Source organism: Terrapene carolina, unplaced genomic scaffold (assembly GCF_002925995.2).
Source record: "Terrapene carolina triunguis isolate 2854851 unplaced genomic scaffold, T_m_triunguis-2.0 Scaffold85, whole genome shotgun sequence".
Lineage (NCBI taxonomy): Eukaryota > Metazoa > Chordata > Testudines > Emydidae > Terrapene > Terrapene triunguis.
In genome coordinates, this window is record NW_020664436.1 from 53,867,719 (window position 1) to 53,893,073 (window position 25,355).

General features: G+C 42.8%; 2 protein-coding genes across 5 annotated transcripts in view; one reads left to right on the forward strand and one right to left on the reverse strand.

The window, feature by feature from the left end:
- Positions 1 to 25,355, reverse strand: part of AKAP7 (A-kinase anchoring protein 7) — a 134,511-nt gene that overhangs the window by 46,200 nt on the left and 62,956 nt on the right. For all 4 annotated transcript variants that reach the window (XM_024208258.2, XM_024208260.2, XM_024208259.2 and 1 more), the window contains exon 7: positions 13,654 to 13,798. In XM_024208258.2, the coding sequence (XP_024064026.1) occupies positions 13,654 to 13,798 (145 nt within the window). The remainder of the gene's footprint in view (positions 1 to 13,653; positions 13,799 to 25,355) is intronic.
- Positions 17,088 to 19,523, forward strand: MSH5 (mutS homolog 5). Its single transcript, XM_024208257.1, has one exon. The coding sequence runs from the start codon at positions 17,088 to 17,090 to the stop codon at positions 19,521 to 19,523; it is 2,436 nt and encodes an 811-aa protein (XP_024064025.1).

Consider the following 25,355-nt stretch of genomic DNA (forward strand, 5'->3'; position numbering starts at 1 on the left):
GCCCTGCAGCCCCTGCACCCCCCTACCCCTGCAGCCTCTGAGACCCCTGCTCTCCACTCGTCCTGCAGCCCCTGCACCCCCCTGCCTCTGCAGCCTCTATGCCCCCACCTGCCCTGCTCCCCCACTCACCCGGCAGCCTCTGCCTGCTGGGGGCTTCAGACGCTCGGCAGCGCGGGTCCCTGCAGCCCCGGACGCAGCTTCCTTCCTGCCGCTGAGCACATTCCCCGGCCTGTCTGTCCCCGCCGGAAACAGCTCCCGCGGCGCCAGGTTCCAAGCTGCTCGGGGCAACGGGGCCACAGGAAGGGTTCCCCAGTGGCCAGGGGGTCCCCGCCCGCGAGGGAAGCCCGAGCCCCCCCGTTCCCCGCCTGAGCATTGTAGCTGGGGCAGCTGGGCTGCCCTGCGGACCCGGCGGATCGTGCTGGGCGGACCCTGGCTTATGCCTCCCTATTTCCCTGGACATGTCCGGCTCTTTGGAAATTCCCCCCGGACGGGGATTTGAGCACCAAAAAGCCGGACATGTCCGGGGAAATCTGGACGTATGTTAACCCTAGTTAAAGAGCCTGGATCCCTGGGCTCTTTTCTTCTCTGTCCCTCAGTTCCCCCCAGTGGCCCAGATGTTCACAAAGTGCAGGGGAGCACGGGAGGGCAGCAAAGAGGGGGGGGTCGTATGGGGGCTCTTCCAGGGGGAGAAGGTGGCAGAGAGGGGGGTGCATGGGATTGTTGCAGGGGGTGGAGGTGGCCAAGAGGTGGAGGGGGCGGGGTTGTAGTGGCAGGGAAGAGATTGCAGAGGCAAAATGGGCTCGTTGCAGGGAGGGAGTGGCACAAGGGAGAAGTGGGCAGGAGGGGGTTGTTGCAAGGGGCTGGCAGGTGGGGGGTGTCTGTGCCCGGGGTTGTTGCAGGGGGGTGAAGGAGGCAGGGAGGGGTTTGTACAAGGGAGGAGTAGGCAGAAGGGAGATGGCAGGTGGGGGGGCGGTCCCGAGGTTGATGCAGGGGTGAAGATGACCGTGGCTGGCTGGGGAGGGGGGTGTTGCTGGGTGGAGGTTGCCCAAAGGCAAAAGTGGCAGGACAGGGTGGGTTGTTGGGGTGGGGGGTGCACAGGGGAGAAGGTAGCTGGTCAGTGGGTGTTGGAGGGGGTGGCGCTGGCTGGGGGAGGGGTGCCCGGGTTGCTCCCACATACACCATTCCCCAGGCCAGAGACTGGACCTGCCCACCCCCCCAGCGCTCCGCGGGCCCATGCGGCTCCCTGCGGCCCGGCTAGGTACCTTGCAGGAAGAGCAGACACCCAGCTTCTCCGCCTGAAAAGCAGAGCACAGCTGCGCCTTCTTCCCCGCGCCGCGGGCCGAGCCGGGCTCTCCGCCGCCCCCGGGGCTCTCAGCGGCGGCACAGGCAGCCAGCCCCCCCGCGCCCAACCCTGCTGCCGCCACCGCTGAGAGCCCCGGGGTGGCAGGGAGCCCGACTCAGCCCGTGGCGCGGGGAAGAAAGCGCAGCTGCTAGTGCAAGACCTTCCCCGCTCGGCCGCCAGCTGCTCCCTCGGGGGGAGGGACTGGTCGTGCCGCGGGCAGCCCCTCTAGAGCTGGGAGGCGGGGAGCAGCGGCAGCCTTCTGCTCCGCTGTTTAAAAAAAATGTTTGAGGCACCACTTTTTGGCGCCCCCCAACCACTTGGCGCCCTAGGCGGCCGCCTAGTCCGCCTAGTGGTTGCACCGGCCATGACCCTACCCCTCCTTCGTGGATAGCACTGCTCACTTTGGGGGCTGCACTGATCATTGACAGGCCCTCGGCATGTTAAGAGTTCCAAGGTAAAGAGTTGTACGAAGGAAGCCGTTCGCAGTGTAGCACAAGCTTCGTGCCTACAAAGCCGAAGAGCTATGCTAGGTAATCTTGAGTGCCATCTACTCGCACCTTGTATAGTAACTATTTACATGTATAGATAGAGCCCTCTTAATACACCAGAGCAGTGTTTGCCATCGCAACTCCTCCCCCAGGTAGCCTTTCCAGCTGTCGCAGCTGGCATAACCCAGAGCTAAATCAAGCCCCCCTTGTATCCTATTTTCTTGGCACAAAGAGTGTGGATCCAAGGCTGGGAACCTGTTTAAAGAACAGCTCTTAAAAGATTCAGAGTGATAGCTCCTAAGGCCTATAAAGAAAATTGTTAATTTCATTGTACCTATAAAACAGGGGTCGGCAACATTCGGCACGCGGCTCGCCAGGGTAAGCACCCTGGCGGGCCGGGCCAGTTTTATTTACCTGCTGACGTGGCAGGTTCGGCCGATCGCGGCCCCCACTGGCCGCGGTTCGCCGTCCCGGGCCAATGGGGGCGGCGAGAAGCGGCACGGGCGAGCGATGTGCTGGCCGCGGCTTCTCGCCGCCCCCATTGGCCTGGGACAGCGAACCGCGTGCCGAACGTTACCGACCCCTGCTATAGAATGACCTGTTATGGTCTGTCTGCTGTGCAGGTGCACTAAATCCACCTATTAAAAGTAGTTACCAAATTTCTCCTTGAAAAAATTGGTGCACGTGGCAGGAAGCAGCCCCTCCCCAACTCCCTTCATTTTCCATTATAAAAAAATTAGTTAAGTTAAAAGCAGGGAGATAAAGATGAAGCAACAAGTGAAAGCCAAACCCAAAATACATAGAAGAATTCATAAGTACCAGCACTAGCTTAGTTCATTATTATATTAAAAAAAAAACTTCTCAAATGGTAAAATGTTCAAAGTGTGGCACTGATCAGGGATCTGATTAGGCACGGGGCTTTAATCTTTTTCCCCTCAAAAATATTTCATTTGCCTGCAGTGAGGCAAACAGTTATTGCCTTCACTGCCACTACACTATCTGATGCTCTCTCAAAGTCACAGTATTGTCTCCTGTGCTGTCCCAAGTAAAATTCCATTTTAACAACCCCACCACACTTCTGAGCCTGTTTCATCTGAATCCCAAAGTTGAGGAAGGCAGAAGAGACAAAGGAACTGAGTAAACAAATTAATGATTATTTGGATAATTTAAGATTAAATGGGTTGAAATCCAGTCAGGAGAAACTACTTTTTCAAATGGTCCTAACACAGAATCGTTCCTCCCCATCCCCCCACCCCGAGAAGCTTTAATGGTTTCTTAGTTTATTGTACTCATTCTCTACATTGTTGTTGTTGTTGTTTGTTGCTGAAAATTATTGTGTTCCATAGCTAAAACTTTGTAATATAAACAATATTGCCTTAAAAGACAGAATAATACAGACCAGGAGTAAGAATTTAGATTGATCATGCTCACACAGCCTTTGGCAGTAGTTAAAAAACCCATAAACAAGGTATTGGGATGTGTGTGTATATACTGTTTGAGTTACTGAATTTAAATTGTGGAAGTTACTTTCAGTGTATATTTACTATATGTATTTAGAAGATACTGGTTACCATAGTATTTAAGCTGAATTTGGGACTATTGTCTCCATAACTAAGAAAAACTCAGACTATAAATCTTTAGTGAAGTGCATCCACAACAATTTCGGCTGAGGTTATGAATTCTGCAGCATGATTTACCCGATGTTTATATGCATTTTAGAAGAGAAAATAAGCACGAGAAGCTCTGTCATAAAAGTCTGCATAAAAGATCCTAAAACAAAATAGTGGGATGATGCAAATGATTGTTTGAGATAACTAATCCAGGTTATAAACTGAAATTGAGGTGTTTGGAGATTAGCTTCTAAGAAGCTTGGGCAATAAACCACAAAAGATTATTACAATATGGAGAAAACTGAATGCATTAGCAAAAAAGAAGTAACTATATTGCATGCTTCTAAAAGATGGAAATAGAGGGACACGGTCAATAACCACACATGCAGTCTAAAATAAAATAACAGGGTGTTTGCTTTTGTGTGTTTGTATAGGCAGGGTCTTGATGGTTCATGTAATTTTTGTCTCCTTTTTAATGTTAGTTTGTTTAAGTAACTTAATTAACTACTTTTGGGAGGGATATTTAGGATTTGCGTCTGCTGCCTTATTCCTTTATTTCTCTATTCCTCCTCTCCCCTTCCCCCCCAAAGATGAGGGATTCTAACCTGAAAAATATGGCAGTATTGATTCAAGACAACTAGCTATCATAATGCATTAAATTAAAACGAATGTTGCTTAACATTTAAGTTATATAAATACACTTTTGGTCTGTCATGGGGGTTCTAGCAGTCCTAATTAAAGTGTTGTAAAGTTTGCATAGAATTTTTAATATGGAAGTCAACGTTGTTTGTATTTAAAATATGACAAGCCAAGGAGGAGTGTGCTGTATAACCTATTAGTTAGAACAAGAGAGCTCTGATGCCTGAGGTTGCTGAGTCAAGACAATTTAAACAAATAATTTTATGCAATTTACTCTGTGGAGAAGCAGTGAAAATATAACCGAATTCAATTATGTCATTTACACTGCTCATTTAAGTAATTTCAAAGTAAAAATGTTTTTATGCAGTCTTGAACCAGCAAGAATACTCTTGTTGTACTCAGCAGGCTACAGAGAGAGTTGATGGGTACATATAATAAAATTCTAACTATCTACTATTTAGTAAAACAAGAAGCTGTGGCACAGATTTTCAGTACTTAGATGCCAAAAGTCACTTGACTTAAATAGGATCTATGGCTGTTCAGCATTTCTGAAAATCAAGCCACATACTTGCATCTTTTATATGGATTTAGAAGCCTAACTTTAGGCACCCAAGTTTGACATTTTTGGCCTGTGTATCTTTAGTGTCAAGTTTATAAAATATGTGTTGCACGCTCACTGACAACCTTCATATTCTGCATAACTCATAACCCTGCCCACTGTTGGTAGTTCACAAATGTCATGTTTCTGCAACTCTCTTGTAAAGAGGGGTACATCTGTGATTTCATCTGCAAAGATGTGAAATCCTAATGCTAATTCAGAAGTTATGGGGTTGATGCAGAAATTATGGGGTGAGGTTCTATGGTCTGTACTCTGATATACAAGAGGTCAGATTGCATAATAATGATCCCTTGTGGTCTTAAAAAATCTATGAATACTGAACAAATGTAAATCAATAAACAAGGAGCATGGCAAAGTCCTATGCTAATGTAATAAAAGACTTGGATAGGACCCTGTTTGTTCAACAATATTCCACACAATCTTACTTTGCGATGTGTTATATACATTTGTTTCCATAAGAAACAATGGTGTGCTGCACAACTACTTTCTGGTGAGACATAACGATGCCATATTAGCACATAACAGCTCTCTGTTTTAAAACATAGAAGTCTTGTGTATTGCACAGTAGTGACACTATCTCCTCTAAAAAGAAAGGGTTGGGTTTTTTAAAAAAGTCTTAGGGGTTCTATACTATTCCAAAAATATATTTTTCCATTCACTGAAGTCTGAAAAAAGGAAAACTCTAGAAATTGTCTCCTGCTCCTATTGATTGTTGGATATTGTTGCCTTAGAGATAATATATAAGCCATGGCAAAGCACTTTTAACAACTGGATTTTGATGCAGTGTTCATATTATTTCTGAAGTACTGACCTGTGCAGCTGTGTCTTATTTTAGAATACCTCACAGGGATTAGACAGTCAGCAAAGCAGCATCTCTGTGTAATCATGCAGTACATAGTGCAAATCTCAAGAGCTTATACAAACCATCAACAGTTGGGGAAAAAATTCTGACATTTCAGCAGAAAAACAGTACATCTTTCCTTTCTCTCATTGTCCTTTGAACAACTGAAAAACATTTCTCAGAGGAATATCTGAATGGTATCACATTGTAGGGGAATTATTCTAGGGTGACCCAAGCAGTTTCCTTCTGGTACTAAGAACTTATATTACCTCTTTTACTGCTGTATCCAAGTTATCTTCAAAGGCACACTTCCAAAAATAAAAAAAGTATTGATTTTAGTAATATTTCCATTCATCATTAAAAATAAAAATATTAAAGACCTAATTTACTCTTCACCACTTCTATGGTTTGTTTTATTTTCACATTTTACTTAGCTTGAAATGGCCAAGGATAATGAATATTTAATTTTAATAAATAAAACTTAGTAATGTTAGGTCTTTGAAAATGAAAGCCTTTTAGAGCAGTAGTTCTCAAAGAGAGGTCCAGGGCCCCCTGGGGGGCCGCAAACAGGTTTCAAGGGGGCCGCCAAGTAGGGCCAGTGTTAGACTTGCTGGGATCCAGGGCAGAAAGCCAAAGCCTCACTGCATGGGACTGAAGCCCGGGGCCCTAAGTCCCGCCACCCGGGGCTGAAGCCGAAGCCTGAGCAATGTAGCTTCATGGGGGCCCCCCATGGTATGGGACCCCAGGCAAATGCCCTGCTTGCTACTCCCTAACGCTGGCCTGGGCTTTTATATGCAGAAAACCAGTTATTGTGGCACAGGTGAGCCGTGGAGTTTTTATAGCATGTTGGGGGGGTTCTCAGAAAGAGAAAGGTTGAGAACCCCTGTTTTAGAGTTTAAAAGCAGAAAGCTATTTAGGATTGAAAATAGCTATTAAACATCATTAAATATTATTTTTAGTACATGTTGTCAAAAATCCAGCTGTCTGCTTAATTTCATAGCTTCATAGAGTCTTAAGGTCACAATGGACCACAGTGATCATCTAGTTTGACTTTCTATATAAGATAGACCATAGAACTTCCTCAACATAATTCGTAGAGCAGAGTTTTTAGAAAAACATCCAGTCTTAATTTTAAAATTGTCACCACAAATCCACCACGACCCTTGGTAAGTTGTTCCAATGGTTAAGTACTCTCACCGTTAAAAATTCATGCCTTATTTCCAGTGTGTTGGCTTAGTGAAGACACTAGATGTTAGCACGTAGTTCTTGTATTACAGATGGTTCTTGTGTAGAAGAGCACAGAGTTTTTCAGCACAGTGCATGTATATCATTCCAGCAGCTTAGGACAACTTCACCACAGGGGAGTGTGAACCACTGAATAGAAGTGTGAAGAAATACTCCCTACTGGGGCTTGACCCAGGGAATTTTGTATCCATAACCAATATCTCTACTATATTAATATTTAATATTTACAGACAGTGCCATAGATGTGTATTAAGCTTTTACACAAAGATTAAAGATACAGCCACCGTCCCCAAGGTCATGCAATCTAGGGTAGGTAATACAGGAGATGGTGTGATTTATGGTACTGGATATGGCAGACAGGTCAAGCAGGGTGGGGATGAAAAGGAGCCCCTTGAGTTGTCTGGATAGAAGTAATTATTGACTTTCATGAGACTAGTCTCATTAGAGTGGAGAGGGTGGAAATCAGATTATAAATGGTCAAGGAATGAGCAAGAAAGAAGTCAAGCCAGCAGGAGTAAAAAAAACACACTCAGGGAGCTTGGACATTAAGGGTTGAGGGGTGGAGGAGAAGGATTGTTTAAAGTAAGTGTTTTGGGATAATGAAGGCTGAGGGAAAGAAGCCAAAGCATCTCACTTGTGGGTGGTGAAGAGCCTATTTAATCAAAACTGTCTTCACTTGGTTGCTGATGTTAGTCCTTTCCAGTTTGAGGAAATTTTTAGTTATATTATGGATAAACTCTATCAGATTTAGATTGAACTGAGTGTAGCCATGGAAGCAAGGCAATATCTGAAGCAAACAAATGTCAGGTATTCTCTTCTTTGGTCTCAACCAGTGTCTTTTTCCACAACTTGTACCACATACCACAACTAGCTTGGATCCTTGTCCTTCCTGGCTGGTGAAAGTCAGTTGAGAATTACTGGGTCCTGTGCTTGCGCTTGTCAGTGCCTCCCTTGAGGAGGGCAGGTTGCTGACTGGAACCATATGTTTTGGCATCTGCTCAAAGAGGTCTCTCTTAATATTGACAATCTGTTGACTATCAACCAGTATCTGATCTTCTATTTTTGAATAATATTAGAGAAAAGATTGTGGCAAGATGACCTTTCTGGATGCCTCTGACTTCTTTGCCCCTTGGAAACTGGGATTTGAACATGGGACTGGCACACACAGTATTCTTATTGCATTGGGTGATGATCTGATGATTGATAAGGATCAGGTATCCATACTGATTCTGTTAAATTTATCCTTTGCCTTTGGTACCATGGATGTATGTGGTTCCTGGTAGGAATAGAGGGATTGTTCTTCTGCGGCTTCATTCCTTTCTTGCTGAGGGACACCAAAGGTTTTTGTTGGCAAATTATCTTCTGCCCTAGGCTTTCTTCTATACGGTACCACAAGTATCTACTCTGCCATTTCTCTCATTCAAGATGTATATAATGTTAAGAGAGTTAGTATGGAGATGTAGGCTGAAGTGTTTTCAGTACGCTGATAGCCCCCAACTTTATATATCTATCTCATCCAGCCCAAAAAAGGCCATCAAATGTCTTTCTCAGAGCCTGGGTGAGATTGGTGCAGGGATGAGAGCCAGAGGGCAGGGATTCAGTCCTGAAAAAAGTGAGATGATAATGGTGGCAAGATAAAGCCATCAGAACATTTTGCAGATGGTCTGCAACCCCCATGACTGAAAGGCGATTCTCCATCACTTGTAACCAAAGTTTACAACTTGGTTCTGGTTAGAGTCCCAGCAGCTTTTAGACAGCTAAATAGCAGCAGTGACCAAGAGTGTAGTTTATTTCCTCTCCCTTCTGTATCCGACCAGACAGTTGTGGCCTTTCTTCACAAATGCAGAGCTTGCCAACATGATACATTTTTCTCACCTCTGTATTATAATTCTGCAATAAATTCTACAGGAGGCTAAATCCTAAATCCAGTCAGAAGCTGAAGCTAGTTGAGAATCTGACAATCAGAGTATCTTGCCATAAGCATATGACACATGCTCTCAGACCTGCTCTGACTGCCTATTGTCCACAGGGTGGAGTTAAGATGATGGTTTTGACCTATTAAACTCTAAATGGTTTAGTACTTTCCTACCTGGGAGACCCCCCTCTCTTGCCATGGCAGGCTGCCATACCTGAGATGAGAAGCAGCACTTGAGTTAGATACCCTTCAGTATAAAAAAGAGGGAGATGACTCAGAGAGCCTGATGGCTCACACACTTGTTCCAAAAGAGGATGAATCTGTTGTAAAGCCCATCTGTTTCATCTGGCATTTGCTGCAGTTGGATGTGAGATTTTTGTAATGTGTGCGCTGACTGATGTTTGGGTGGGAGGAGAAATGTGCTGCTGTTCTGATTTTTTCATATAATTTATTTAATTATGAGAGAGGAGACCTACAGCCCAGTATAGATATCCTTTTATGTTGTACTGAAATCCAAATATATAAATAAAGTGCTGGTTTTAGCAGCACTCAGAGCCTCTCTCAGACCAACAGCTACTCTAGGACACAGTTTATACAAGGTCCCTTCCAGTCCTATGATTATATGATTTGTGTAAGTACATTATGCGTGTTTGTGTTTAGTAGATACCCACAATTAAGTCATCCTAAGTATGTAGAGATTTATACTGTGCTCCCTAAGGTAGTCACGGTGCTGGGCTTTTTGTTTTGATTCCAAGAATGACCCTACTCCTCATTTTGTGGAATAGGGTTCAGCATGTTGTTGTAACTATGCCCAGTCTTCACCACCTATATCCCCAGAAAGACCTGCTGGTGCTGTTGCCTGCACTCTCTGCTGAGCATGGTGGATGTTTCTCTCTAATGCGTTGTTCCAACTTGTGCACATGCTTGCAGCTTGACAGGTGAGCATCTCACCTCTGCACCTTTCAGGATCAAGCCTTTGTGCTTCCATATTCTTTCTGTGTTTCAGTATGTTTTTAAAATGCCAAGCTAATAGGCATTAGGGCTTGTAATAGCAGTGGTAATAATAAAGCAGTGTAATTCTTTGTCACTTATATATTATGACTTCTCTTTTAGTACTAAGTCTGTTCCCTTTTTTAGATCTCCCCACATCATATGTGTATCCTAAAAGCTGGCCAAAACTCTAGCTGACAGAAAGTAAGTACTGCTTTGCTGCTTAATACTGTATGTTCCAAAGACATGAAAACACAGTTCAAACAAATGTAGATATACAGAGCTAGAGTGAACTAGAATCACATAGTGCTCTTTGTTTGACCTCTATCCTTATATTAAAAACTCTATTTACCTCTTTCATTACATTTCTGTCACATGTATAGGTCTGCATTCGCTCCACTCTGTGGTTAATTTAACACCTAAATATTCTTGTAACCAAACAGTTCAGAAAAAAATCTATTCAAATTCTATTTGAAAATATTCAATGATTATGTTTTTCTTTCTGTGAGGCTCAACATTTAGTTTTTCTAGCCACTGCCTCAAACACTGTGTCCCCACCTTGTATAGGATCAAAATATCAACTTGTGTTAAACTTGAGTGTTGGGAGGATAAATGCATTAAAGACTGTCAGATGCTCTGGGATCTACTGATGGAAACTACTATCTAAGAGCTAGGTATTATGATTATTTATTACAAAATTTCAGAGGAAGAACAATACCCTTTCTCATAGGGTGTGGTGAAGCTTAGTTAGTGTTTGGGAAGTGCTGAGATACTATGGCCATGGTAATCCCTATAAATTAACTACAAGGAAAATAATTTAGTTTTCTCTCAAAAAGGAGAGGACTTGGTTCCTGGTCACGAAAATGACACGCTCCACAACGTCTTTAAGTTATCACACCATGGCTGAGTCAAAGTCAACATGCAAGCATCCTGCTCTTGCTGTAATAACAGCTGATTGATTGCTTTATAAGCAATTCTAATGAGATTCATATTTTAAATAAATCTGTGTAATTGAATATTCTACTTTATGTATTCCAAGGTATCTATGAATTTAGTTAGTATAATATATCTGTCAGCCAATGACAAGTGCAAAAATAACACTTAGATTTAAACAAATGCTTACAACAACACGGCCGACAGCTGTCAAATAGGTTTATCCTTGTTGCAGAACAGCTTTCATTTGGAAATATTTATTATTCAAATTATTTAGCCGAAGAGACATATTCTAGAATACTCTGCCACTTGTAAATAATGCAACCATCCCAAATTTCATGCCAATTAAAGCCTTCATACCACATATATAATCTATTGTCCCACGTTCAGTAGGTAGGTAGATTATGCATGCGTATATATAATGTATGTATGCATGCATGGCATGTATAAATGTAAATAAAATATCGTACGTAAATCTTTTGAAACATTTTTGGCTTCTCTTCACATTGCTGTCACCAATAATTCAACCATAACTATCCCAATCTGTTCTTTTTCTACTCCACACTGTTTTTCGTTTGCCATGTGCAATATCCTCCAGTATAATATGAAAAAAGTGATTTTTCTATATTTTGTGAGAATAGAGACAACTCAAGTGCAAACTAAAATTGCCTAGTATCATCATTGGCAACAGGTACCTGACAGTTTAGTGCCTTATATGTTTAAAGCACTGTATAGACATTGACTAGTAAATCCTCACAACTCTCCTGTGAGACAGGTCAATAAGCATTACTATCCTCACTTTACAGATGGAGAAATTGAAATAGAAAGGTGAAGTAACTTGTCCAAGACAACACAGCAAGTCACTGACAATGCCAGAATTAAAATTCTGGACTTCATGACTCAGCAGTGTGTTTATTCCTTCAGAAAACAATGAATTCCAATGCCAGCACTTGCATAAAGATGGTCAAAACAATTATTGACTCAGAGACGGTAGCAGCAGCTGTGCATGTACACATTTGGTCTACACTGCAGTTTTAGTTCTGGCATGGTGTTGGGAATGCAAGTAGTAAGATCTTTGAGGGTAGCCAGAAGAATAGTAAATTATACAGAGTAACTGCTAAATATTTTTATTGTGTGTTAAGTAGAATATCCACCAGAGAATTAAAAATAAAAATGGTACAATGAGTAATTCTGATACAGTCCTGTCAGTTGACAAGACATTTAAAAAGTGTGACTCTTTTACCAAAATCTCCTTGACTGGAAGCATAAGGTTAGATGAGGATATGCTTAAAACAGAAGAGATTTCCCTTAATTATGCTCACCATAGAATCATAGAAATAGAAGGTAGAAGAGACCTCGAGACGACTTCCTAGTTCAGCCCCCTGCACTAAGTCAGGACCAAATATATCTAGAATATCATCACTTCAAAGGTTTTGCATAATATGGGGACATGTTTAGAAACATCCCAGAAAATAGGGATTATTTGCTGTGAGATTTCAAAGACTTGAGGAAAAAGAGGCAGTTTTCCTTTAGAGCTGTTTACAGAACAGGAGGTTCCAAAGGGAAGATGTTTCCATTCAGTTACTAGTGATAGAAGTAGTAGTCTTGAAAGATTTTCACATCACTACGTGGATTGTCCTTCCCTTCTACGGAAATCCTCACTCTTTAAGGGTGAACATTTTCATAAATATCTCCAGTATTCTTTGGTGTGGGATGCAGAAAAGTAGAGCGTCCTCCATGTGAGGTTTTTCCTGTTTGAGTGGCTTCTGATTAGTTTCACGTTACTGTAAAAACTGTTTGATTAGGAATTTGTCGGGGGGAAATGTTGCAAGATATAGGAGAAGGAAAAAAAAAATTCTGTTTCTGTGATGTGTCTTAATTTTGGAGTCTTTCTTCATAGTGTTTCTTATTCCTGGTGCCTTTTTTTTTAAAAGAATATATAATAATAGTAGGTGTTCCCCTGCTACTTAAATGTAAGTCATGGTCTGTTCCAATAAATGTGACAATTTTCTTCTTGAGCAGGAACACTGCCATCTTACCAAAAGAAGCACAAGAAGAGCTCTTCATTATTATTGTGTACATTTTTGTTCTGTTTTGAAAGGAATATTCTTTTTCACATTTATAAATTATAAAAGAAAAGAGCTATAATAACATTCAACATGAACTTTGGGGCATGACGCAGTTTGAGGCTGTTGTTAGTCTTGCCTATCAAATTTTGGCACAGGGAAATTATCCCAATGGCTCTTAACCTTTCTAGGCAGGTATACCAAGTTATCAAACAAACACCAGCTGTACTAGATCAGTTAACACACCCCCTGGACTGAACTGATCCGATATGGCCACTATCCTCTCCTTGCCTTAAATATGTCCTCAAGCACCACCACTACTATAATACTGATACAAAATCAGCCAATTAATGATAGGTAAAAAAGCAAATACATGTATGAAAAAAAGTATGTTTCTCTTTGTGCACCCTTTAAGTGTCACTTGTCTCCTTAGTCTGTAAATTCTTTGGGGCAAGAACTGTCTCTTCGTACGCATTTCGACAGCGTCTAACATAATGAGGTCCTGATCCTAGCTGGAGCTCTGGTCATTGTCATTTTTTTTTTTTAAATCTATGCCCACTGCTTCCAACTCAAGTTTATTTCTGGCTGCTCTTAACAAAGCTGAACAGACAAATTCATTGTTAAAACCACCATCCTGCAAGCTCTCCATGTAAAGAACTAACATGTAAATCAATTGAAGTTTCATTCCTGTAGGGCTTGCAGACCTTAAGACAGGAATGAGAGGGAAAGCCAAAAGTACATAGAAGCATGAAGCTCTAGTGCTGAGGCATGTGTCATTGGTTGGGAGCAGTAAGTAGCTTGACTGCCAAAATGTAACAATATTTAATTCAGATCTGACGCCCATCTAACGTTTCTCTGCAAGATTTGCCAGACATACATTCCCAGTACTAACAGCTTATCAACCTCTTCAATTTCAAACAAAATTCATAAAATTAAGAAATAAAACAAAATAGTATTGTACTTACCAACCGTGATAGAGGACTCACAGTGGTAGTAGCCATTGGGTTGCTTTTTTTTCAACATGGAGCAAAGATCTAGGCGGTACAGGGTTTCATCTCCAAAATAGTGGCTTTTAAAATTCTCATACAGGTGCGGGTCAATTTTTTTCACCTTTAAATAATCAAAATAAAATTACATTAGTCATTTCATTAGGAGACCAGATTTTCGTATTTATTTTCTACGGTTCTGTTTGGAACAAATGTTTTTTAGAATGCATTTAGAAATATAAACAAACAAAACTTTACACTGTAATGTACCTGATCCTTTGGTCTGGTTGAGCTGTGCTCAGTGCAGAACCTGAGGAGAAGGGATGGAAAAAGTGGCATTATACCACCTTTATGTCACCCCTCCCCCCTGACCCTGTGCCAGTTCAGCCCCCAGCACGAGTTAGAGCAGTCTTAGAGCAGCCCTAACTTCCAATGGCTTGTAACAGCCCCCAAAGGGCCATTACACAACTGGGGATTATTGGCTCTGTCAACTCTACTCAGGGGAAATTTCCCACTATTGGGAGAATCCCCGTTGGCTGTTTAGGGCAGCTTTCCTCATGCCTTTGGGCCACCAGAGCAGGGTGGTTTCTACCCAGCCAAACAAGGCTTTTTGCCCTGCTTGTTGACATTTATAAACTTTCATATACTTTTTACAATTAAGCTTATAATTAGGGTAAATTTGTTAGCCTCGTTAGCACAATAGGGCTCTTTCAGTGCACTGATTGGGAGGAGGCAGTTATGAGTCAATGCTTTTGCGCAGAGATGTTACAAATGGGGAGTGAAGTTATAGGGCACTGCTGATGAAAATGCTTGGTGTGGGATTGTAACAAGGTAGCGTGTATGGGACAGGCGTGCCAAGTGACCCAGACTTGGCAGCCCTGTCCTGCCTGCTGATGTCTCAGCCGGATTTTCACACCTGCAGCTAAGGTGTGAGCAGGCTGTAAGCATTTGCCTGCAGTTGTGCCTTCCAACTGCATGGGGCCGCTGTGGCATCAGCTAAGCTTCCTCTTTTGCTGCTCCCTCTGCTGGATTATAGTCAGGCAGGAAGAGGCAGTAGTGGTTGGCAGAGGCAGCAAAATCACTGCAAGATGGGAGGCCTAATATTGGCACCAAGCGTCCACACTACCTTGGTGAGCTGCACCAGGCTTCACCAATCAGAAACCCACAGCAAATACTCCAGCCCCAGATGACCAGCAAAACATCCAGCCTCCCACGTACAGCACCCACTCAACACGGTATCTCCAGTCAATCACCCTTCTACCCACCAATACCAGGCACAGCTGTCAAATTTAATGCCGCTCCCCATCCACTCATTACTGTGTGGGTCGGGGTGTGTTGACCATATGCCGGTGTTTATGGTGATATACAAATTATCTGCTAATTATGTGCAAATAGAAATAGTCGTTCATTAAATTTGCAAAAAAGCTATACAAGAGCTGCACAAAACTTGGCACTTCTGGTGGGGGTGGGGTTATGGAATGGCACTTGTCTGTGAGTGGGTGGGAGGCAGTTACGGAACTGTGCTTGTATGTTGGAGGCATTTAAAGGCAGTGTCTTTTCCTGGGGGCGGTGAAGGAATTATAGAGTAGTGCCAGACGTATCTTTATCTCTGGCTCCTCAGCCTCCCTTTTGGGGTCCCTGGCTGGCCAGCAGGATGGGCTGATGACTGAGACTCCCTCTAGTCTGCACCTGCCCGCCAATTAGCACCCGCCTTGCCCTCAGCTCCTCACTTTCAATGAGAGGCCCAGAGAGAGCGGGAGACGGAGCAGCTGAGGCAAAAGAATGCTGAACAGCCAGGCAGGGACAGAGACAGCCAGGATCGGCCACCGGCCTTGCAGCAGTGAAGACAGGCCTGTGCTGCCACGAGGTACTGAGTGAGCAGGACCAGACTGCGGGACAGTGCTGCTTTCTATGGTACGTGGGGCTAGAGCTAGAGGAGAATTACAGACTGTGTGGGGGTAGAGCTGTGTGGATGGGGGAGGGGGGATAAGAGTGGTGCTCTGTACCAGGAAGGGTTATGGAGGTGTGTGGAAGGGGCGGGGTTTACAGGATGGTGTATGATCTGTGGCGGGAGAAAGGCGGTGTTACTGGGTGGGCCTTCTTCAGGGGAAGGTGAGAAGGGAGATAAGTAGGGTCAGGGGACTTAGGCCTGGTCTACACTGGGTGGGGTAGGGAGGTCGATGTAAGATACGCAACTTCAGCTACGGGAATAGTGTAGCTGAAGTTGATTTATCTTATTTTGACTTACCTCCCATCCTCACGGCACGGGATTGACGGCCGCAGCTCCCCCGTCGACTCCGCTTCCGCCTCTCACCGCGGTGGAGTTCCAGAGTCGAGAGGAGCGCATTCGAGGATCGATATATCACGTCTAGACGAGACACGATATATCGATCCCCGATAGATCGATCGCTACCCGCTGATCTGGCGGGTAGTCTGGACGTGCCCGTAGTGAGCGGGGGGGGGGGAGGGGATGAGGAATGGGCAGGGATACAGATTACAGCTCAGTATCTGTGTAGCAGGGTCTAGCCCTGATGAGAAACTGAGTTGAGGGAGTGCTGAGCAGCTGGAAGGGGAAGGAGAAAGAGGCGGGTTAAGAAGATAAGCCCCCAGCCTGAGAAGAGCTGCCTGGCCTACATGTGAGGTGGGTGGGTAGGAAGAGAACAGAGATCTGGGAGAAGGGTCATGCTGTGGGGCTGGCAGCAGGGAGGGCAGGTTATGGACCATCGTTCTGTGGGGAGTTGTGCTCTGCATGTGTGGGACTAGTGTGATCACCTGGGGTGGTGTGTTGTGAGTTCGTATGGAGGGCGGGCTTACAGAGTGGTGCTGGGTGTGTAGGTAGCGGGTGTGGGGTGGCACTGTGTGAATGTGCCCAGGCGGGTGGGTCTGTGTGCATAGAATGGGCATTTCCATGAGCAGTCATGTATCCCCTTACACATAGTTATGGAGTGTGGCTGTATGTCCAAGCAGGCAGTTAGGTGCTGACTCTACTAGCTTTTAATTTCTACAGAGTAGTGTCCATAGCCCACTGCAGTCACAACAGGAAATGAGATCCATTCCTCATCATTATTCATACTAACTAGGGATACGTGGGGCCTACTAGAGCCAAACTCTCAGCCCAACCATCCAACTCATTTTGTGGTTCAACACACCTTCCCACTCATTACCTCTTGAAGAAGAGGATTTGCATGCAGCAGGAGTGTGGGTAGAGAGGACTGATGCAAGCAGCAGAAAGTTGTTGGAAAAGGGGCAGGTGGCCCAAAGAGGGAGAGGAGTGAAGTAGATCAGGTACTGGCTGGGAGGTGGATAAAATGGACAAGTGATCAGGGTCAGTTGTTACTGGGGAAGGGATTTATGCGATGTGCCAACAAAAATGTCTGTCTTCACCAGCAGCACAGCTCCTGGAACTGGCTAGAATGAGCACCACTGCTACATTGAACACCCATTGTCTCCCACCACCACCTGTGCCTGAACAAGAGGAGGAGCAAGAGCGACCTCAGATACACATGTGTGTTTTGTGGTATGCAGGGCAGCTGGGGATCACTTATTATGACACAGGAGACTGCTCAGTCTACTTCATGCCCGACATGCCTGATAACGAAGACCTCAAGCTGCTGCAGAAAGTGATTGATGAAGTCCTTCCCCAATGCATAGTGACTAGTGCCAAGCAGGATCACAACATTGCCAAATTCCTGACCAATATGGGTGCTGCTACTGGGGACGGGGACAAACCAGAAATTGTCCTCTTTCCCAATATGGACTTTGGCCTGGAAGTGAGCAAACAGCGGATCCTATCTAGGCAATTCCCTTTCATTCCCTCTCATATGACTGCAACAGAGAAAATCCTCTATTTGTCCTCCATCATTCCCTTTGAGAGCCCACTTATGGTACGAGCATTAGGTGGGCTGTTGAAGTTTCTTGACAGGAGGCGGATCGGAGTCGAACTGGAAGATCGCACAATCGGAGTTCCCATCTTGGCCTTTAAAAAGTTTGTGCTCATGGATATAGTGAATATGGACCAAGATACTTATTGTGTCCTACAGATATTTAAAAGTGAGGTGCATCCTTCTGTTTACAAGATGGCCAGTGGGCTGAAAGAAGGACTCAGTTTGTATGGGATTTTGAACCGCTGCAGGTGTAAGTGGGGAGAGAAACTGATGAGGTTGTGGCTCATGCGGCCCACCCGGAACCTTACAGAGCTGAACAAACGGCTGGATGTTATTCAGTTCTTCTTGCTGGCTCAGAACCATGAAACAGTCCTGACTCTTCAAGACTGCCTCAAGAATATAAAAAATGTACCTCAGATTCTGAGAAGAATGACTCTTTCACATACAAAGGTCAGTGACTGGCAGGCACTTTACAAGACAGTTTATAGTGCAGTGTGCCTCAGAGATACATGCCGTTCCCTGCCTAGCAGCATCGAGCTCTTCCGGACCATTTCACAGGTCTTCACCGATGATCTGCACTATATTGCCAGTCTCATCAGCAAAGTGGTAGATTTTGAAGGCAGTATCTCAGAAAACCGCTTCACTGTCAGACCCAATGTGGACTCCACCATTGACGAAAAGAAACGAAAGCTGATGGGTCTCTCAGACTTCCTTACAGAGGTGGCCCGGAAGGAATTGGAGATCCTGGACAATCGGATTCCTTCCTGTTGTGTCATCTATATTCCCTTGATTGGATTCTTGCTTTCCATTCCACGGCTGCCCACAATGGTGGACAAGAGTGACTTTGAGATTGAAGGCCTGGACTTCATGTTCTTGTCAGAGGATAAACTGCATTACAGAAGTGCTAGGACAAAGGAACTAGACAGCATTCTGGGTGACCTGCACTGTGAGATCAGAGACCAGGAAACACTTATCATGCACCAGATGCAGACAAAGATCTTGGAGAAGTCGGCGGTGCTAAACAATGTGATTGAGTACACAGCGCACCTAGATGTGCTGCTAGCTCTGGCAGTGATGGCTCGAGAGAATAGCTACAGCCGTCCGTGCTTTACCCACCGCCATGGCATCCACATCAAGGATGGCAGGCATCCACTCATGGAGCTATGTGCAAAGACTTTTGTGCCCAACCCTGTGAACAGTGGTGAGGCTAATGGGCGGATAAAGATCCTTACAGGGCCCAACTCATCTGGGAAGAGTGTATACTTAAAAATGGTGGGCCTTATAACATTCATGGCCCTAATTGGCAGCTATGTCCCTGCTGCAGAGGCTGAGATTGGGGCAGTTGATGGGATTTACACCAGGATTCACAGCAGGGAATCAGTATCTGTGGGACTCTCCACTTTCATGATTGATCTCAACCAGGTTGCTAAAGCAGTGAACAATGCCACTGAGAGGTCCTTGGTACTTATTGATGAGTTTGGCAAAGGGACCAACACAGTGGATGGCCTCTCCCTTCTGGCCGCTGTGCTGAGGCATTGGCTCAATCAGGGAACCCAGTGCCCGCAGGTCTTTGTCTCCACTAATTTTCACAGCTTGGTGCAGCTGAAGCTCCTTCCTGACACCCATCTTGTGCAGTACCTGACAATGGAGACCCACCAAGATGGAGATGAGTTAATATTCTTCTATCAGCTCAAGGAGGGGGTGTCTACTGTTAGCCATGCTGCCAATATTGCTGTGTTGGCTGGGATGCCACCCAAAGTGATTGCACGAGGAGTGGAAGTATCAGAGCTTATCCGAAATGGAAAACCTATTAGACGTATTGATCATCCATCCAAAGGGAACCAGCTAGAGAGATGCAAGTCTCTGGTGGAAAAGTTCCTTTGCCTAGACTTTGATGACCCCCATGTGGACTTAGAGAAGTTCATGAGTCAGGAAGTTCTGCCCTCTGCAGCCTCCATTCTGTAACCACGTAACCCTAGAAACATGGACTATATGCTATAGGCCTCCATTGCTGTCAAACAACAAACATTTTGGTGGGAGGGAGCTTAAAATGTCGCTATAATTTGATATTAACGGGAATAGTATCCCTTCTTCAGTGAATTTTCTTCAACTCCAAATATGAAATGCAATCCAACCTACAGAAGCAACTACCCAATATCGAGCTGAAAAACCCCATGACAAGAGATATATGTTCTCCAGAGGAAATGAAATAACTTCTACAATGATCAATAATGTCTCTGACCATTGCTCCCACCCCATATTTAAATTTTAAAACATTTTTATTGTAAAAGTTATGTTTCCTTTTTCCTGTTTCAAACAACTGTTGTGGCTACCTATCTGGCTGAGATGTGACCTTTTTATCTAGTAGTAGCAGCACAGGAGGGCTGGAAGTCAGGGACCTTGGTTTCTCTTCCACCTGTGTGACCTTGGGGTAAAGTCTTAACCTCTTTGTACCTGTTTACTCATTTGTAAAATGAGTACATAATAATCTAACTACTTCAGAGCACATATTGAGGCTTAAAGGTTTCTAAAGTGCTTTAAGATCGACAGATGAAAGATGCTATAGAAGTACAACGTAGTCATTGTGTACAAGATCATAGTTTGGGACCTATCCATGATACATCCTTCCTCAGCTGATAGTACTGTGAGGGTAAAGTGCTCAGTCCCTAATGCAAGAGAGTGTGTTGCATCACACTATAGTGACTCTCCTAGTCCCTTTCGGATCAGGATCAAGAGATTGCACAGAAATGTATGTCCTGTTCCCCTGAGTCAGAAAAAAACATTTGTCATTGTGTAGGGCATTGAGAATGAGGATAATGGAGAGGAAAATGGGGTGACGTCATGGGCTGTAAGACATTTCTTACATCACTAACTGTCTTGTCCAGAAAAATGGCATTCACAATGGGGATTGGTGATGCGGTGGTTTAACAACCTTATAGTGTATTACTTCTGGGGAAGTCCACATTCAAACTCTGCTTATTATTGGTCACCAGTAGAAATTTAATTGTGGTTTCATCCTGCTTGCTACAGGTTGTTTGTTCACATAATAAAGCAATCACGTAATTTATCTTAATGAACAGTCTCTGCTCAGGAAAAGCTAGGAGCTGTCATAAATGGAATGTTGCAGGACAGAATCAGCATGCATTGGCAGAACCATGTGAGGATGCATTTTGGTTTGCTGAAACAAGAACTGCTCTCTCCCCTTAGGTTCTATATTATAAGAATACAAACTTGTTGTTATTTTGACTCCACTTACTTTTAGAAACATACAGAAAGCAAGGGAATTGAAGAATGTATTGAGAATTTAAGTCAGAGATTAACATTTTAAATTCTCTCCAAGTTTTAAATGAAAATTTGAGGATGGGGAAGTAGGATTTTGATTGAGACAGAACTTTGATTTTGTTGCAGTGTAGTGATTTTTCCTTTAATGCATTATGTGGTGTGCTATCAGACTACAAAATATACAACTATAGTTTCAAATAAAGAAAACATACAGTGGTGACAAATTAACACAATTAACAGGAAACGACAACAGGGATAAATTAAAGCAACATGCAGTTACTATTGTTTCCAATAGAATTATAATGTATTGTCTTCAAAACAATGTGCAGCAACTATGCAATTAACTTGTCATCACAGATCACATCACATGCAGTTAAATCACAGGGGCAGCTCTATGTTTTTTGCTGCCCCAAGCACGGCAGTCAGGCGGCCTTTGGCGGCATGCCTGCGGGTGGTCCGCGGTCACGCGGATTCAGCGGCATTTCTGCGGGTGATCTGCCGGTCCCGCAGCTTCGGCGTACCCGCTGCCGAATTGCCGCCGAAACCGCGGGACCGGCGGACCTCCTGCAGGCACGCCGCTGAAGGCCGCCTGACTGCCGCACTCATAGCAACCGGAATGCCGCCTCCCGCGGCTTGCTGCCTCAGGCACACGCTTGCTGCACTGGTGCCTGGAGCCGCCCCTGTTAAATCATAGACTCATTTACCTATGGGCCTAATTCACCACTGCACTGAACCCTGTACAGTCACTTGCATTAGTGCAAATACTCCCAACCTGACTGCATTTGCTTTGCAAATGGTGTCAGTGACTATGAAAGCTGCAGAGCAACAGTGAATCAGGCCTTGTGCTTTAGCCCCTTGCATCGAAGGATCTCGAATCATCGTACAGCATTTATCAATGAAGCCTCACAGTAAATAAGTAATAGACTGAGTCAGTCACAACCTGTCAATACTTCATTTCACCAAAGTCACACAGTAAGTTAGTGGTAGACCTGGGAATAGGAGTGTGTTGTCTAAACGAACTCACTTCTTTCATTATATACTGTAGGTAATGTGTGTCCAGCACTGTACAATGCATAGAAGATATGGTACCTGCCCCATGGATTTTATTGTTGAAGGTCCCAGTCCTGGAAAGACTTACACACATGCATAAAGTTATGCTTTTGCTCAAGTCTTTCCAGGATCAGGACCTAAATTGTTTCATGTTATCTCCTTCCACAGGGGCTCCTAGTCCTATGTAGAAATGGAGAGCGTGGTATCAGCATTTGGGGGAACTTTTCAATTAACTCATTCGTCCCCAAAATTGTCCCACTGGACCTAAAGGGCCAAGTTTGATTAACTGTCTTCCACTTCCATCAATTGTTGTAAACTATGTTCTTTCTCTCACCTGAGAAATAGGGGGTGGGGGATGAGATTTTCTCTAATCCAATTAACTCAATGTAAATGTAGCAGCAATGTTTTTATCCTTCATTAGCTTCTATTTCATTAAATAAAAGAAGTCTGACCTTTTACTTTTCTGTAGCTTTAAATGTCTTAAGGGTAATCTCTTGAAGAGACTTATTTTTCTTACCTCTGTAGAGTTACAGAACCTTCATTTTGAACTCAATAATTTCTTTTATTAAATATTTTACAGCCTTGGAAAAGTAACTTTTCAGAATTTTTGTTCCTCAAGAATTTCTATCTTTTCCCCTGAAGCTCTAGGTATATTTGCAATAGATGGAGAAATGGAACGTTTTATCAATTTTCCCAAAATGTAATGTTAATAAATTTAGTGAGATCATTAATCCTCTGAAGGGTTGGGTTAACTGATTGCTTCTTTAGACAGAAACCCCCAAAATTTTAATGACTTCTGTCCTGAATGTTTATAACTATTGATCTGGTGGTTTTGTATTTTAAATTATTTTTGATCTATCAGCTGTTACTTTACAATGTTATATATATGCTCTTCCTACCATAACCTTTATTAATTTTTCTCTGTTACTTGTAATACTGTTGTTGCATGATCTAAAAATTCATTTAAACTGTTGTTAAAATGTGTTATCTTTACCTTTTTATGCTTTGTTTATTTACTATACTAAGAGGAAATGTGCACAAAGAACTGATTAAACAATAGGAAACAAAGAATGATAGTAAATGCTGCTTCTTAAGATGGAGAGAGCTTTGACAAAGAAATATCCCATTTAATAGTGTTTACAGTTATTTAATATCAATCTCCCATGATATTTTTCTATGGCATATCACTTAATAGCTAAGCCACTAGTATATTTATTATTCAGTGTTCTGGAGAAGTAATATGAATTAGGATGACAGTAATTTGATTCTGTTATTAACAACTGTGGAGACCAACACATTAGCGTACAGGGGAGCATAATGTAGATAAATGTAAAATAATGCACATTGGGAAAATAGTAAATATCTCATACACCCTAATGGCCTCTGACATTAAAATAAATAACAACATTAGAAATAACTGTGTATGGTTAATGAAGATCTCTACACAGTGGTGTGACTTTTACAATATTAAGTGCTATGCCATGTCAGCCAGAACTTGTGTCCTGAAATCTTTAGTTCCTTCCTTGATTTCCTACCTTTTATGTTTGTTATGCCCTTAAACTACTGTGGTGTATCTTTAAAGTTGTATTCAAGAAAGTCTGTTTTACAATCCAAGATTTTACTCAATCCAACTATATAATTTTCTACTTAAACATTTTTGATACCTGTTAGTGGTACTCCCAATGTTGTTTGTAAACATTTTCCCTGTAATGTTGTTTAAAATGTATACATAACAAGCTAATGTCAACAGCGCCTTTTCTTTTCATGCAATATTTTGACAAATAGGCTAGTCCCAGGAATAACTTTACTTATGCATGTCAAAGAAAAGATTGATAAGAAATTCACATAAAATGCTATACGGGGGCAGAAAAAAGTAGTTGCATGGAAATATAGCTGTTTAAAATGATGTAACATAATAATGGGAACAGGAGTGGAATAAAAACTTGGATTAAATAGTTATTGTGGGTCACACTTTTGTGTGCATGATTGCTTTTATGTTTGTTCTCTTTCTTACCATTGTTATGCTTTACCTTTATTAATGTACTATTTATAATAAAGATTCCTAGCGCTTATGTAATCAAAGAATCTAGTGTGGAGTTTTGTGTGAGTAAGGCAAGTAATAGTTAACTATAAGAGTGTAGTTAAAAGGATGTGTTGTATCTCTTTTCTTGCTTGTCCTGGAATTCAGCACAGCATATTCAGTAAAAAGAGAGAGGTCACAATTTACATATTGTGCATAATCCAGATATGGATTATGATCTTTATTTGTTTAGAAACTGGTCTTTTCTGCCACACAGTGTCAACAGAAAACAATCCAAACAAATCAATGTTTCAACTGCACACAAGAAGCATAAGTCTTTCTCAGTACATTACCTGTACCCCATGATAAATAATAACCTTGTAAATTTAATTAATTTTATCCCTTTACTCTATTTTCCAAAAAATGGAAGACAAACATGGTAACATTTTTGCTTCTATAACACCCAGCGCACACAATGTGTGTCCTGATACTACATAAAAGTTTTTAAAAGCTTAAATAAAGTAGTATGGTTCAACGACCAAGTGAAACAAAGCCATTCTGCCACAATCTACTATTAAAAACAAAGTTAGGTTAAAGCTTCAACTTTTTTCATATGATAAACTGGAGATGGGGAAAAGAAAGAAAAACAACCTTTTTATCTTAGATACAACTGGGGGCTTGCCCCATGATATAACAAAGAATTTAAGCATGTCCTTTAAGTGTTTTGATTAATCAGGACCTCAATAGGAGGACCATACAAACAAACTATGGTCTAATGGGGAAAGTTGTACCTCAAGAATTCCACACCTTTATATTGTTTCACATACGTATTGCTATAATTGGATTGCTTGGAATCTTCTTTATTTATGCTAGACAGAGCATCTGTTGCTGAAGTTGGCACCCTGATGTTGCAATGCTTACACACCTCCAGTCCCCCATAAAATGTAACTGACTTTCCAGATGTCTCCTCAGACAAGTCCATCTATTATAAGCTAAACTTCAGACAGACAGTAATTATTTTACCAGGTTTAGAAGACAATCGCAACTATAATGAAAACTCCTGACTTTTCTTATCAAAGACCACCTCAAAAGATGGGACAAACATTGCTAAAATTTGTATTCTAAGCACATTTACTACAAAGTATTTTTTATAAAATCAACTGACCTAAACAGTTCATATTGTTTCTGCAGTGAAGCAATTGTTTCCCCAGCTCACCAAAGGGAAAAAAAAATGTAACACTTGGTTCAGTATAACTGAATGAGTTCTAAAAACTGAGTTAAGCTCAAATAAAACAAATATCTATTACTTAGCACTTTTAAAATATCCTAGAGGAAATCCTGGCTCAGTTGAAGTCAATAGGAGTTTTGTCATTGACTTCAGTGAGATCAGGATTTCATCCCACGTTTATTGAAACAGCACCCTTCCCCCCCCCTTTTTTTTGTAC

Excerpts from the sequence above, each read along its gene's own strand:
- MSH5 (XM_024208257.1), top strand. The coding sequence starts at position 17,088 with ATGAGCACCACTGCTACATTGAACACCCATTGTCTCCCACCACCACCT.